Source organism: Heteronotia binoei, chromosome 18 (genome assembly GCF_032191835.1).
Source record: "Heteronotia binoei isolate CCM8104 ecotype False Entrance Well chromosome 18, APGP_CSIRO_Hbin_v1, whole genome shotgun sequence".
NCBI classification, from domain to species: Eukaryota; Metazoa; Chordata; class Lepidosauria; order Squamata; family Gekkonidae; genus Heteronotia; species Heteronotia binoei.
Genome location: NC_083240.1, coordinates 29,434,591 through 29,450,739, shown reverse-complemented (window position 1 = coordinate 29,450,739; position 16,149 = coordinate 29,434,591). Strand labels below are relative to the sequence as shown.

Genomic DNA, 16,149 nt, shown 5'->3' with positions numbered 1-16,149 from the left:
TTGCCACAGCCCTTTCTCTTCTTGAGACCCTAGAGGGCCTTTGCCAGTCACAGAGCCTCTACCATGCTGGTCAGCAGTGGAACTGCTAGATTCCAGCCCAGCGACCTGAGAGAGCAACAAGATTTTTTTGGGGGTGGTGGTGGTGGTAATAAGCTTTCGAGAGTCAAAGCTTCCTTTGATACCTTTACCAGATATCTTATGAAGGGAACATTAACTCTTGAGAGCTTATACCCAGGGGTCACATTCATATTTAGTTTATTGTTACAGTCATTGACCAGAACATTTTAGTCATCTAAAACAACCTTAAAAGTACTGTATAAAAAGTCCCACAAAGAATCTGCATGTTAATATTTTGATGACAGTAAAAAAAAGAATTTAAAAGATTATTATTTAACCCTTTAAACCATTTTTAAAAGTCATTTTAAAATATGTTAAAAGATTTACAGTTTGTCCTATTTGTCTCTACCCAGGGGTCATTGTCATAGAAAAAGAGGCGCCAGAGCTCCTTAGCACAGCTCATTTACATAACTAATTTGCATATGCCACACACCCCTGGCATCACTGGAAGGGGGACTAAATTATATCAGCTCAGCATCTACCTTCAAATGCTTCTGGAGTTAGGATGGTCATAATAAAACTTGACTCTCATCCTCCTTTTAAAATGACTTTCTCCTATGTAGCCACAGCAGCAGGATGAAGATTTCCATCTGTCTGCTTTACATATTTTGGTTATTTTCCCAGTTTTTGTGGGGGGGAAATATTAGACAGTCTGTCAGATCTCAGAGTTCAGCAAAATTCTCACAGAGGGTTTAAACAATGGAGCCCAGAAGCAAGGGTGTTTTTTTTTCTGCAGGGGGGGGGTGGAAAGAAAGAAAGAAAGAAAGAAAGAAAGAAAGAAAGAAAGAAAGAAAGAGCATAATAAAATGTAGAATTTCCATAGCTCCAGTCCTGTGAGCTCCTGCCCAAAATGCTTAATAACCTCCCCACCCCCCAAAAAAATCTTGTTTTGTCTCTCAGGTGATTCTGGACTTGAATCTAGCTACCAAACGCAGTAGACTGTATTGGGTGTTAGATTAGAGTTCCCAGACCTCGAGTCCAGGCGGAGGATCCTCCAATTTTGGGGGCTTCTCCCTGCCGCCAGCCAGCCGGCTGGTGGAGGAAGTCGCACTCCCGAACAGCAGTTGCATGGCAATGGTCAGCTTTTGGTCAAAACTCTATGGTTTGAGCCCAATTTTAACCATAGAGTTTGCCCAAAAAGCAGAGCATCACCCCTGACATCACCGACATGATGACATCATTTACGTGTGATGCCATCATTTCAGGGATGTCCCTGTCCACTCCTGGGCACACACACACCCAAATCCCCCCTGCTGGTGTGATGATTGTGTTTGACAACCCTATGGTAGATGGATCAGTGGTTTGAATCAGCATTGCAGGGTTGTTGTTTTTTTAAAAATTTTGCAGGAGTTTGGAGGAAAGTCTGGAGTGATGGATGCTTCCTGAGAACTTCAGCTCTTTCATTATTTTAACACATGAAGTTGCTGTTCATGCATCAGGGTCAGTATTGTCCACTTAGACTGGCAGCAGCTCTCCAGGATTTTGGGCAATGCCTTTAACATCACCCACTACCTGAGTCTTTTAACTGGAGATAGTGGGGATTGAACTGGGGACCTTCAGCGTGCTAAGTGGGTGCTCCACGACTGAGCCAAGACCCCTCCCTAAAAAAGGTCTGTTTAAGAAAACAGCAAGTTTCTAGCTACTAATAGCCCGATGTTTTGTGTTTCCACCTGCCAGGCCTGAGGTCAGCAAGGAGCTCCAAAATCTGATTCTGAAGATGCTGGATAAAAACCCTGAAACCAGGATAACAATCCCTGAAATTAAGGTAAGCTTCAATGTGAGGGATTCACTCCTGTTTAGAAAGTTGCTATTCTGTATGTGGAAAGCCCTGAGATGGTGGTGTAATGTGTAGTCAGACTGGGATCTGGGAGGAAAGGAAAGGTACCCTGTGCAAGCACCAGACGTTTCTGACTCTGGGGTGATGTTGCTTTCACAACGTTTTCACGGCAGACTTTTTACGGGGTGGTTTGCCATTGCCTTCCACAGTCATCTACACTTCCCCCCCTCCCCAGCAAGCTGGGTACTCATTTTACCAACCCCAGAAGGATGGAAGGCTGAGTCAACCTCGAGCCGGCTACCTGAAAATCCAGCTTCCGCCGGAATTGAATTCAGGTCGTGAGCAGAGCTTAGGACTGCAGTACTGCAGCTTTACCACTCTGCACCACGGGGCTCTTCTGGGATCTGGGAGACCCAGGTTTAAATCTCTAGTCAGCCATGGAAGCTTGCTGGGTGACCCTGGGCCAGTCATACATTCTCACAGGGCTTTTTTTGTAGCAGGAACTCCTTTGCATATTAGGCCACACGCCCCTGATGTAACCAATCCTCCTGGAGCTTACAGTGGGCCCTGTACAAAGAACCCTCTAAACTCTTGGAGGATTGGCTAATATGCAAAGGAGTTCCTGCTACAAAAAAAGCCCTGCATTCTCAGCCTAATCTGCCTCACAGGGTTGTTGGAAGAGAGAAGAACAATGTAACCCGCTTTGGGTTCCCATCGGGGAGAAAGGTGGGATGGAAATGAAGGAGATAAAATAAATGACTGTTGTGGCCAAGCAAGTTAAATCCTCTGCCATTGGCTGTAGCTGTCCAGTGCCAAGCTGTCTGTCACTGAACATGATCTTGCGTATGTGCCTGCTACGTGGCCTGTTTGCATGGTAGTGCATATAAAGATCTGGAACATCTCTGATCTGGAACATCTCAGAATCACTCTGATCTGGAACATCTCAGAATCACTGCCCAATTTCTTAACACTCCCACACGTTACGTGCCAGGAAAACTTCTATTCCAAGATCGATTCTGCACGTAGCACTTGCCTCCTTTCTGGGCCGGGCTCCTCATGGTAGATCTTTTTCCCAGATTCTGCATTGGCATCTCCGGAGCAAGGCTGCATATTCCCTTATTGCTCCCTGCCCCGTTCAAACTTAAGAGCTGAGAATGAGACCAGGAAAAAAGCTAATGCACGATCAGCCCAAGAGGTTATTGTCATCGCTGTTCCGAACAGTAGAAAACGTTATTCAACCACAAAGTATTTCTATTATTAATATGCCCCGATGTGGCAAAGTAGAGGAATAGCCATGGTGCCTTGCAGTAAGCAGGGTGGCACCCTTCTACTCCTATTGACTGTCGCGGACTGGTGAGGTTGTAACTCTGCTCAGGGCGGCACCAGAAGCGCCATGAAGGCTTAAGCACATTCTCCATTAGGCGACAGACAGATGCTGGAAGGGGCGAGAGCTCTGAAATGTCCCAAACTTATGGCATCTAAGGTTTGTGGAGTGGGGGGGGGGGGCAGGCAATAAAAACGACAATTTAAATCATTAAAAAGAAACTCGTGAAGGAATGAATTATTTATGATGCTCAAAGACCAGCTCCAAAGTTTATACATTGTCAGTCCTGTTATATTAAAAAAAACCCCAAAATATAACCCATTAGATGAATACTGAACTCATATAATAGGGTTTAGCAACTGCACAAAATCTGGATGCTTTATCTGTGATCCAAGGCTCATGGTTATCAGCGGCTCTTAATCACAGGATATGGATGGAACTCTCTGTCTGGGGTAGTGATGCTCTGTATTCTTGGTGCTGGGGCGGGGGGCAACAGTGGGAGGGCTTCTAGTGTCTTAGCCCCACAAGTGGACTTCCTGATGGCACCTGGGGTTTTTTGGCCACTGTGTGACAGAGTATTGGACTGGGTGGGCCATTGGCCTGATCTAACATGGCTTCTTTTATGTTCTTATGTCCAAGAGGAGAAAGGAAAATGCACAATTTCTCTGATCTACCTGGAATTCTGCTGAGAATAGGAGTCATGAAATTGTGTTTAAGACTGCAATAAAAAGGACAGTGCAATAGAACACGCTCAACATTTTCAACTTCCCCACTGGCGCAAGAACGTATGTGTGCCTGATATTCCTTTCCACCACATCCCTCTTCCAGGGCAGAAAGTAGGGTGTTGATTCGGGCCAAAATAAAAGCTTTCCTAAATCTGGGAATTAGGAGACTGGCCAGATAGTTAGAGGGCACAAACTTCTCATCCCCAAAGAAATTTTGTGACAAGCCTTCAACACTGTGATTCTATATCCCAAATCCTTTGTTTAATGATGGATTTGGCTTTTGAGTATCCAAGAGCTATTAATCTACTGGGAGAATACCCAAAAGTGAAATTACTATTTCACTGAGAGGAATCTGTTCCATTTAGACTGAAAGGAAATGCATCAAGTAGCAAATAAGAGAATAAAACTGACTGGCCGCTGTTCACAAAAACATTAACATGGTTAAAAGCTTCTCATTCTCTCCTTGTAACAAGCATGTACCTTTGATGAATTCCTCCAGAAGTTGATGTTTTTAAAAGACACAGTACCACCCAAGGGTCCTCTAGTCACCAAGTAATTTGGCTGTGTTCTCCACACAGTTGCATCCTTGGGTGACCAAGTTTGGAGAAGATCCTCTGCCTCTAGAGGAGGAGCACTGCACAGTTGTGGAGGTCACAGAAGAAGAAGTCAAGAACTCTGTGAAGACAATCCCCAGTTTGCCTGCTGTGGTAAGTATTGATGCGGGTACCTTGGAAATATGGCTGTTGATGCCGCACCAGAGGTTCTTGCTTTTGTGAGCAATTGCGTAAATTAAAAAACCGCTAAGAGACACCATAAATTTTAAACAAGACAGTGAAATGTAGAGGTCAGTGGTGTTCTGACAAAGCTTGCACATGGCACTTCAAATAGACAAGAGCATGTAGCAAAAAGACATTCACAGAAGACAGTTCAAAAACAGTCTTTCCAATCACAAAGGAGTAACTATTCCAGTATTTAGTTCATAGAACTAAAAGAAGCCCTTCCAAAGACGTCTGTTCTAGATATCAAGACGTTTCATCCATCTTTCTTCAGTTTGGAGAGTTATCTATCACTGGTACCCATTCTTTACAATACATTCACAGAAGACCAACAAGGCTCAGAACATGTCTGTTAGATTTCCAGGAGAACCGCTGATTTGTTTCTAATTCTTTCTCTGATTTGTTTCTAATTCTCTCTCTTTTAATTGTCCTTCAAAGATTTTAGTGAAAGCCATGCTGAGGAAACGATCGTTCGGCAACCCCTACGAGACTCAAGCTAGGCGAGAAGAGAGATCTATGTCGGCTCCAGGAGACTTATTGATGTAGGTGCACCCTAACTATGATATCTTATGGCACTTGGCTTGTATAATTTGTGTTTGCTTTGCTTTATGGAAAGAGCAAGCAGGATGTAACAGAGAGAGATTTTGCCGGGGTGGTTGAAGAAAGAACTATTAGAGGACCAGTGGACCTGCATGAAAGTTTGTTATGGAACTATTTGCCATTAGTTTTGATTGCTTTTAAAATATATATATCAGATAAAAACATTAGTTTTTAAGCAGTCACAATACTCCCATTTTTGCCAAAACAGTCTTAACATGGCTACCCTAACAGAATAATGGGCTCAAGAATATGAAAAGGGAGGGACAGTGTGGGCATTTTTACGTAACAAGGGGGAGGAAGTATGAAATTGCTGAAGAGAATGGAAGTCCTCCAGGGTGAGCAAAGATCACAGAAACCATGTGGCTGCATAACAACATTTAGGGTGAAGTGTGAATATTTCAACCAGATAAGAAATCCCAAAGGGTCTTTGTGTCTCATTTTGGCTAGAGAAAAAGTGATATTCCTGCAACATTAGTGATACTGAGCTGCTTTCTTTTTTTCTAAAAATACTCTCCAGCTACATCTACCACCCCCCACCCTCTTCTTCTCCAGCAGCCTCTGAAGCAGAGCAAATTAGCGATTGTAAATGTTGTGTTGATTTCTACTTGCAAGAAGGAATAATGGCTTTCATGTTCCCCTGGAAGAAAATTAAAGGGGAAAAGGAAAGGCAATTAGAAATCCTTTCCAATTTCATATTTAATTTGTTTAATTAGGCTGCTTAGAAAAAAAATAATTGGATGGTTTTATTTATCCCCCCCCCCCCAAAAAAAAAAGAAAGAATTGAGCCTGCCAAGATGAATGTTTTTCCCCCTTTTCTCATTAAAATTTTGGACACCCGGATTTAGTTTCTTCACACCTAGTATTGAATCCTAATTTCCTGAAAAGGACTTTGACATTTTTGTAAAGATGGAAAGGGCAAGACAATTTGCAGCTGTCTTCTGTGGAAGTGGGTTAGAGACCCAGGGCTGTTTCCCTGGCCAAGCCCCCCTAAGTGACCTCTTGGAGTAGAACAGTGCTGGGGGGGATCGCTGGTGCCCAGTGGTACAGGAAATAACGTACCACTCTTCCCTAGAGGGAGTAGGGTTGCCAGGTCCAATTCAATATTTGGGGACTTTGGGGGTGGAGCTAGGAGATGTTGGGGGTGGAGCCAGGAGCAAGGTTGTAACAAGCACAATTGAACTCCAAAGGGCGTTCTGGCCATAACATTTAAAGGGACCACACACCTTTTAAATGCCTTCCCTCCATTAGAAATAATGAAGGGTAGGGGCAACTTCTTTTGGGGCTCATAGAATTGAGCCCCCTTTTTGAAACTTGGAGGGTGTTTGGAGGAGAGGCACCAGATGCTATGCTGAAAATTTGGTGCCTCTACCACAAAAAACAGCCCTCCCAGAGCCCCAGATACCCGCAGATCAATTCTCCATTATACCCTATGGGAATCGGTCTCCATAGGGAATAACAGAGTGCCCAGCAGACATTTTCCTCCCCCACCCCACTTTCTGATAACCCTGAAGCAAGGGAAGGACCTCTAAACTAGGGGATCCCGTCCCCACCTGGGGATTGGCAATCCTAAGAGGGAGTGGGCCGGGTACCTTGTTTAGAGCAAGAGAATACAGGAACCAACCCTTGATAGAGGTTCTCCTCTTTTGAAACACTTTAATAATTTGTTCTATAAGCATTCTTGGCCACACATCTGGATGAAATAATGGGCAGGCAAACCAGAGAGCTCTGCCTCTCAGCCAGGGTTGCCAACCTCCAGCTGGTGGCTGCAGATCTCCCTGAATTCTAGCTAATCTCCAAGTTATAGAGATCAGTTCCCCTGGAGAAAACTGGTGGTTTAGAAGGTGGAGTCTCTGGCATTAGACCCTCCTGAGGCCCCTTTTTGCCTCAAACCCCACCCTCTCCAGTCTCCATCCTCAAAATCTCCAGGAATTTTCCAACCCAGACTTGGCAACCCTACTCACAGCAGGCAATTTCTCTCTTAATTCTGGAGTTCTTTCACTCTTCCTCCTCGTCCCCTCACCCCAATTCTTATTGCCTCGGCTCTGCAAAATGCTGACATTCCATTTCATTCATGCAATTTCATTACCAGTTTCTTTCCCCCCCCCCTTTCCTTTTTGTTTTGTTTTTGTTCTCTGCCTCTAGGCATGGTTTTCGCTTAACTTCATCTATATATTTGCATCCATCTTTAAGGTAACTGAGTGTCATGTGTTTTCCCCCAAGTGCCGTGGAGTGGTGCGTGCTCCCATCCGTTTTTGCGGTGCGTGTGTCTTAGCGAGAATACCTTCCTTTCTCATCTCCCTAGAACTGTGGCTTTGTTGCGATAGCTCCCACTGTGTGGTGCCCGATATTCGGCTGTGAGGCTCCTTGGTGGTCATGTTCTTGTTTTGTTCTTCCTTCCTTCCTTCTTTAAATTTTATAGATTTGGGGTTGGGTGGGTGGGGGTTGTTTGCGGTGGGTTTTTGGGGAGCATGCCAGCGGGACTCCCAGAGCTACGGGCTGGAACAAATTCTTTGACTGGATCTGCACAGGGATGGTACCGGTTCAGATCAATAGTCCTTGTAAATGGTACGTTGGAAATCCCAGGAAATGACCTGCGAGACCAAATTTCACATGGTGTTTGAGGATCCATCGTTATAGCTCTCAATGTGTGATCAAGCTGCAAAAAGAAACTCATGGGGTCAGGGCTGGCCCTAGACTGTCTGGCACCTTAGGCAAAGCTAACTTCTGGTGCCCTCCCCCCGCACTAATAACAGCACCAAGTCACATGGGAGGCACCCAGTTCAGCACCCCCTGAAGACCAGCATCCTAGGCAATCACCTAGTTTGCCTAATGGCAGGGCTAGCCCTGCATGGGGTGGGGGGTGAGGAGAGCAAATCTACATCAAGGCCACGGTGCTGGAGAAGGGGACTTCTGCCTCTTCACCCCGGCACCATTCAGAATCATAGAGTTGGAAGGGACCTCCAAAGTCATCTAGTCCAACCCTCCTGCACAATGCAGGAAATTCACAAATACTTCCTCACACACATGCACCTCCACCCCCCCCCCCCTCCACAATGTAGATAGATCCAGGTGGGCAGCCATGTTGGTCTGAAGCAATAGGACAAAGTAGGAGTCCAGTAGCATCTTTAGGATCAACAAAGTTTTATTCAGAATGTAAGCTTTCAGATGTTTGATGATGATGATGATCAGGGCTTTTTTTGTAGCAGGAACTTCTTTGCATATTAGGCTATACCCCTGCCCCCCGATGCAGCCAATCCTCCAAGAGCTTAGTGAGCTCTTCTTACAGAGCTTACTGTAAGCTCTTGGAGGATTGGCTACATCAGGGGGTGTGGCCTAATATGCAAAGGAGTTCCTGCTACAAAAAAAAGCACTGATGATGATGATATTGGATTTACATCCCGCCCTTCACTCTGAATCTCAGAGCGGTCACAATCTCTTTTACCTCCCCCCCTCCCCAACAAACACTGTGAGGTAGGTGGGGCTGAGAGAGAGCTCTCCCAGAAGCTGCCCTTTCAAGGACAACTTTGTGAGAGCTCTGGCTGACCCAAGGCCATTCCAGCAGCTGCAAGTGGAGAAGGGGGGAATCAAACCTGGTTCTCCCAGATAAGAGACTGCACGCTTAACCACCACACCAAACTGCACACATGTGAAAGCTTACATGCTGAATAAAACTTTGTTGGACTTAAAACTTAAAGTTGTTCTTACTGGACCCCTATTTTGTTCTGCACACCCGCTCAGTGACCCCTGCAGGCTCCACACCCAGAAGATGGCAAAAAAGATCCGTGGCCAAACTGGTCTGGAGAAGAACTGCTGCCTGACCCCAAAGTGACGATCAGCATTTCAAAGATTTCAGGTTTTCACGGCTGGTAACATCATTAGGGTTTGTAGAATCTTTCAGGATCAAGTGTCGTGTTCTACTGGAGAAAGTTTTCCTTCCAGACGTTTCGTTCTCAGCTGCGGAGAACATCCTCAGTGGCGTTGCAGCCGGAGCAGGCGCTCAGACCTTCTTGGCTGCTGTGCATTGAGACAGCATTTCCCTGGGCGTGTAAGAATTAAGCCCTGGTGCAGCCCTTCCTGCCCTCTTTCTCACAATCTGCCTAAGTTCTGAACCCCAAGTTTGCTTTTAGCCCTGTAGAATGAAGACAGTTCCCTGTAGCTTTTGGGGGGGGGAGGGGTTTGCCATCAAGTCACAGCTGACTTCTGGTGACCCCTCATGGGGTTTTCAAGTCAAGAGACGTTCAGAGATGGCTTGCCATTGCCTGCCTCTGCATCATGACCCTCATATTCCTTGGTGGTCTCCCTTCCAAACACTAGCCACAGCAGACCCTGCTTAGCTTCCGAGATCTGACAAAATCACACCAGGCTTTTTTCTCCCTACTGGGACTTAACTCAGGGGAAAGTGTGCTGTGGAGCAAAGGCTGAATCCTCTCCCCTGAATCATATCAGCCTGCCCTTCTCTAGCAGTTCTCTTACAGTTCATCTCCATACTACTCCAGTTCCCTTGGAGAAAACGGAGGGTGGACCTTTTACCCCAGAGACATCCCTGCCCTCTCCGGGCTCCATCCCCAAATCTCCAAGAGTTTCCCAACCTGGGTTTGGCAACCCTACCCCCAATCCCCTGCTGGTGGCCAGAGTGGACCTGGAAACCCTCGCTTGTACTCACCGTTATCCTCTACAAAGGCCAGCTAGTCTCCAGTCCATTGCCATGCTTCCACTCCTAGAGAGCCAGTTTGGAGTAGTGGTTAAGTGTGTTGACTCTTATCTGGGAGAACCGGGTTTGATTCCCCACTCCGCCACTTGCAGCTGCTGGAATGGCCTTGGGTCAGCCATAGCTCTCGCAGGAGTTGTCCTCGAAAGGGCAACTTCTGGGAGAGCTCTCTCAGGCCTACCCACCTCACAGGGTGTCTGTTGTGGAGGAGGAAGGTAAAGGAGATTGTGACCGCTCTGAGAGAAGGGCAGGGTATAAATCCAATATCTTCTTCTTTTTCTATTCAAGACTATAAACCAAGGGTGCCCAACCTTTTTGTGCCTGCAAGCAGATATGGAATTCTGGCACAGCAGGGTAGATCCAGAGAACAAATGGCTGCTGCAGGAAATGGAGCCAACCACAAAATGGCTGCCACAGCTGAACTTCAGTCACACAGTGCAGATCTTGGTGCTGTGGGGGCAGTTGCTGCCAAAGCAACATTAAAAAAAAAATCTGTACAGTCAATCAGATCTTCAGTGCTCAGTCAGAAGCCTTGTGGGACATAAGCCCTACCTGGCCCCACCCACTTCCTAAAAACCAGGGCTTTTTTGTAGCAGGAACTCCTTTACATATTTGGCCACGCACCCCTGATGTAGCTAGTCCTCCTGGAGCTTACAGTGGGCCCTGTACGAAGAGCCCTGTAAGCTCGTAGAGGATTGGCTACATCAGGGGGGCGTGGCCTAGTAGGCAAAGGAGTTCCTGCTGCAAAAAAAAGCCTCGCTGGAAACACTTAACGGGCACCAGAAAAGGTGTTGGCAGGTGCCATGGCACTGTGTTGGGGACCCTACTATGAATCATTTACAAAGGCCAGCAGCAAGCCCTGAATTGGGTGCCAACTGTGTTCATTGATTGCTTCTTGGCAGCTGGTGTTCAGAGTGGCTTTGAGAGGGAATCAGCTGTCGATGGTAAAGGACACAGGTCTCTTGTTGAAACGACAGCGGGGTATATGGGGAGGGGAGTGGAACGATGACTACATTCATATCCCACCTTTCTTCCATGCTGGAACTCAAGGCAGGAGGTCTCCCATCCAGGCACCGACGAGACCCAGACCTCCTTAGCTTCAACACGATGGTGGCTTCAGGTGCTCCAGGCCTTCCAGACAGGATGGAGGTGATGCTGAAGCCGTAGATGAAATTGCTCCCGTCTGCCTTAGATGGGGTTAGTTTCTTCTTGACAGATCATGCCAAGAGTCTAGGGGTACTCTTGGACCTTGCCTTCCTGTTAGCGAAGCCAGTTGGTGTCATGGCTACAAAGTGCCTTCCTCCCGTTAGCATCTTATTGGTGGAAAGTGCCATCAAGTCAATTTATGGTGACTCCTGGGGCTGTTTTTGCAGCAGGAACTCCTTTGCCTATTAGGCTACACCCCACTCATGTAGCCAATCCTCCAAGAGCTTACAGTAGACCCTGTAAGAAGAACCCTGTAAGCTCCAGGAGGATTGGCTACATCAGGAGGGGTAGCCTAACAGGCAAAGGAGAGCCAGTTTGGTGTAGTGGTTAAGTGTGCGGACTCTTATCTGGGAGAACCGGGTTTGATTCCCCACTCCTCCACTTGCACCTGCTAGAATGGCCTTGGGTCAGCCATAGCTCTGGCAGAGGTTGTCCTTGAAAGGGCAGCTGCTGTGAAAGCCCTCTCCAGCCCCACCCACCTCACAGGGTGTCTGTTGTGGGAGAGGAAGATAAAGGAGATTGTGAGCCGCTCTGAGACTCTTTGGAGTGGAGGGCGGAATATAAATCCAATATTTTCTTCTTCTTCCTGCTTCAAAAAAAGCCCTGGTGACCAGCGTTCCCTCTAAGCTGAGTTAGTGTGCGTTAGCTCACAGATTTTTAGTCTTAGCTCGGGAAGGATGAGCCCAGAGCACAATCATTTATGCAGGAGCTCACAACTTTAACGCCAGGAGCTCACAAAGTAGAATTTTTGCACACGAGACTCTGCAGCTTAGAGGGAACATCGCTAGTGACACCAGAGAGGTTTCAGGGCCAGAGATGTTCAGAAGTGGTTTGCCATTGCCTGCAGCCCTGGGTGTCCTTGGTGGCCTCCGGTCCAAGTACTAACCAGGGCCGACCCTGCTTAGCTTCCAAGATCTGAGGAGACCAGGCCAGCCTGGGCTGCCCTGGTCAGGGCATTAACATCTTACACATAGATTATCTTGCCTTCTAAACTTAACGTGACCTGGCTTTGCCGACCCATGCTACGAGATGGGATTATGGCATTGTGCTCGACATAGGGCTGCCCTTCAAGGCAAAGTGCAGCTTCCTTTGTTCATGAAGCAAGTCGATTCGAACACATTATACCTGTGGTAGAACAGCAAGAAATGCAAGGTGCTGGTGCCCTTGAAACCATTTGTCCTCATCCTGACCTGGATAGTCCAGGCAAGCCCAGGCTCATTAGATCTCAAAAGCTAAGCAGGGTTTGACTCTGGAAGAACTGGGATGGGAGACCTCCTTGGAATACCAGGGCTGGGAGGCAGAGGCAGGCTGTATCAGGCCACTTTCTCTGAACATCCTCCGTGCCCAGTAGGAGTTGCCAGAGGTCGCCATGACTTCCAGGCACGGGCACACACACACAAAATGCAAAAAACAAAAACCATACTCCAGGGGCCACATATCTGGAAGACCTTGTCTCATATGAAACTGCCTTATACTGAATCAGACCCTCAGTCCATCAAAGTCAGTATTGTCTACTCAGACTGGCAGCGGCTCTCCAGGGTCTCAAGCTGAGATTTTTCATGCCTACTTGCCTGGACCCTTTTTAGTTGGAAATGCCGGGGATTGAACCTGGGACCTTCTGCTTACCAAGCAGATGCTCCACCACTGAGCCACCGTCTCCCTGCATGTACCCAGAGTCACATTCCTCCCGAGAATTCATATTCAGTGTCCTGCCCCAAAGGAGTTTATTTAATCCCACCACCATTACCATTGTCACGGGCCCACCCTTTGGAGTGGGTGGCCAGAGGAGAGCAGGAGTGCACCTTCATGTCTGGCTTTTAGAAGAGCCTGCGAAGAGGATGCCTGTTATGTCTTTGCGTAGAGGGGTTCCATTTGGGCAAGGAAACTACTGAGGGATTGCTGTTCTGGGAGATAAGAAGAGCTTTGCTGGATTAGACCAATAGTCCATCTAGTCCAGCATCCAGTCTCACACAGTGGCCCACCAGTTCCTCTGGACAGCCGACAACAGGCCGTAGAGGCCGAGGTCTTCCCCTGATGTTGCCTCCTGGCTCTGGGATTCAGAGGAGTAGTGCCCCTGAATATGGAGGTTCCCCTCAGCCACCACGGCTAGTAGCCACTGATAGACCTCTCCTACATGTATCTATGTAATCCCCTTTTAAAGCTGTTCATTCCTGTGGCCGTCATGACATCCTCTGGCAGCAAATCCCACTATTTCCTCTTGACCGTCCTGAACCTACTGCCCATCATTTTCATTGGATGCCCTCCAGTTCTGGTGTTTGGGGAGAGGGAGAAAAATGTCTCTTTTGTCAGCTCTCTCCACCCCCTGCATAATTTTGAAAGCCTCGATCATGTCCCCCCTCAGTCGTCTCTGTTCTAAACTCACAAGCCCCAAACTCTTCAGCCCCGCCTCCTAGGGATGGTGTATTAGCTAGTAGCTTCGCAATGGTTTATTTGAATTGTTTTATTGCAATATAATTCTGCTTATGGCATAGTTGTGTGTAAGCTATCTTGGTCCCCTTTTGTGGGAGAAAGGCTGGATAAATGAGACCTGGTGTGGGGTAGACTAAGATCGGGAAGACCTGGGTTCAAAATCCTTGCTCTGCAGTGACTGTGGGGCAATCGATCTTTTTCAGCCTAACCCACCACACCAGATACCTGCTGTATGATGGGTTTATACCAGGGGGTTTTTTTTGTAGCAGGAACTCCTTTGCCAATTAGGCCACACCTCTCTGATGTAGCCAATCCTCCAAGAGCTTACACAGGGCTCTTAGTACAGGGTCTACTGTAAGCTCCAGGAGGATTGGCTACCTCAGAGAGGTGTGGCCTAATAGGCAAAGGAGTTCCTGTTACAAAAAAAGTCCTGGTTTGTACACTTTGGAACAGCTGTTCTCTGCTAATTTACAAGCCAGAAAGATACTGAGATGCAGGAATGAGGCAAACATCCATCCATCAGTAACAGTGCAAAAGCATATCTCACTGTGAAATGGCAGCGTATACTCTATAGGGCGTCTTAGCATTCACACCTCTGTGTTTATGTGGGGGTGTGGGAGAGAGAAGATGTATTCTTGATCCACTTGGAGTTTTAATCTCAAGCAATGCTGCAAGATAATGAGCCTATCTCCGAACAGCGACAGCATCAGCACCTCACTCTAACAACATTTTAACAAGATATTCCTAGAAACTGTAGGGAAAGGGTAGGCCTTGATTTACCAAAGTAGGGGCTATCCTTTGTCATGGGGGATAGTTGGTGTGTATGAAGCTTCTGTTTTTAGAACCAGATTTTGAAGGAGTCTTCAGAAAATTCAAAGGCTTGTAAATGAAGAGTTTTAAAACAATGAGGTAGAAAAAAGTTCACACCAAAACTTTTAAACCCAAGAGCATCCATAATGGGAGATCTGCATATGAGAAGACTGTAAAGTGTAATATTTGCAAGCAAATCTGAGTACAGATTTCTTCAAAATATTTCCCCCAAATTTCATGTCAGGGATGTGTGAAGCCACTGTTAATTTGCCAACTGTAGGAAATTAAGTTATTTATTCTGCACAACACAAACCCTTATCCTGTCTTGTCTTTTGGGCCTAGTTCCTCCTGCATCCTTTAAATAAAAGAAAGAAACAACTGGCTACTGCCTGAAAGCAGCATATGTTTTTCTAGTCAGTGCTGCAAAACTGCTGTAAAGCGCTCTGCTGTGGGGGGGAGGTGGGGGGAAATGCTGCAAGCAGTTCCGGTGGAAATAAATAACTTTGTCTCTCTCAAAAGACAAGGTTCATCTAAAGCTCAGAGCTCCCCGGCATAATTTAATTTCTTCCTACAGTCCTATAAACAACTTCTTACTTAGCTTGCTGTTTTCATGAATGACATTTTCTGTTTCTTTCCTTTGACTGGTTCATGCAGAAAGCAAGCGAGTCGAGATGCGATAAAGGATCCAGAACTCCCCGATGTTCACGAAGATGAGGCAGCTTCGTGAATCCCTTGGCACGTCCCAGATCAACAATACAACTGCCGCTGCTGTACCCATTGTGCTGTTGTCTTGCACGCTGTAATGCCTCATCAACCAAAGTTTGTAACTTGCAAAAAAGAAGAAACAATAATAATCTTATACAATACAATGAAAACCCCAGCCGGTACAAGCAGCAAGGTACATGGACCAGTTGACTCTTGCCGTGACCGGCTTTTCCGCGTTTGTTATGTCATAAGACATTTTGGTGTTGTGTGCCTCATCTTTCATTTGTGCTTCATGTTGTGACGTGGTCAGCATAGCTTGGTAACTTGACTGACAAACGCTTGTCTGTTTTGTAAACTGAGCCAAAATATTAGGGACCGCTCAGTTAATGCCACCGTTCCTCTCTGAATCACAACATTTCAACTTTATCCTCATGATAAAACCGCTACGTGATGTGAGAAGTCAAATTTTAGAAATTGGATGCCTGTTCCAGTTGGGGTGGCTTATTTAATTGTTGTTGGCTTTTGATGAAGTGGGGCACAAAGTTCTGTTCTCTGCAGAGTTTTATTCTAAAGTATCTCTTAAATTGTGTTTGATATTGGGCCTGCCCAAATAAGTTGGGTCATTTCAGGTTTTGTTGCAATTGCAGGAAATATGCAAACTGTTACAGTTTCCTGGCAGAACACAGTCTAGCAGGATATCAAATATTTTGTGTACTCTACAGTCATAACTGTAAGCCCAGAGGCAAAAGACATTCGCTCCCCCAGCCATCCTTGTGTCAGTGGTCCTTATGTTTGGGAACAGGCAGGGATGGAATTCTGCCGGAGCTCCTTTGCATATTAGGCCACACCTCCCTGATGTAGCCAATCCTCCGGGAGCTTACAAGGCTCTTTTTTGTAAGCTCTTGGAGGATTGGCTACATCAGGGGTGTGTGGCCTAATATGAAAAGGAGCTCCTGCTAGAATGCTACCCC

At 46.5% G+C, this 16,149-nt stretch overlaps 1 protein-coding gene across 2 annotated transcripts in view; it reads left to right on the top strand.

Moving 5' to 3' along the window:
- The window catches only part of CAMKK1 (calcium/calmodulin dependent protein kinase kinase 1), an 88,472-nt gene extending 72,555 nt beyond the window's left edge, over positions 1 to 15,917 (top strand). Inside the window, exons 12-16 of one of the 2 annotated variants that reach the window (XM_060259344.1) lie at positions 1,795 to 1,882; positions 4,522 to 4,650; positions 5,158 to 5,261; positions 7,462 to 7,509; positions 15,128 to 15,917. In XM_060259344.1, the coding sequence (XP_060115327.1) occupies positions 1,795 to 1,882; positions 4,522 to 4,650; positions 5,158 to 5,261; positions 7,462 to 7,509; positions 15,128 to 15,200 (442 nt within the window). In that variant the 3' untranslated portion in view covers positions 15,201 to 15,917. The remainder of the gene's footprint in view (positions 1 to 1,794; positions 1,883 to 4,521; positions 4,651 to 5,157; positions 5,262 to 7,461; positions 7,510 to 15,127) is intronic. The other variant, XM_060259345.1, reaches the window with a different exon arrangement.
- The last annotated feature ends 232 nt before the right edge of the window (positions 15,918 to 16,149 follow it).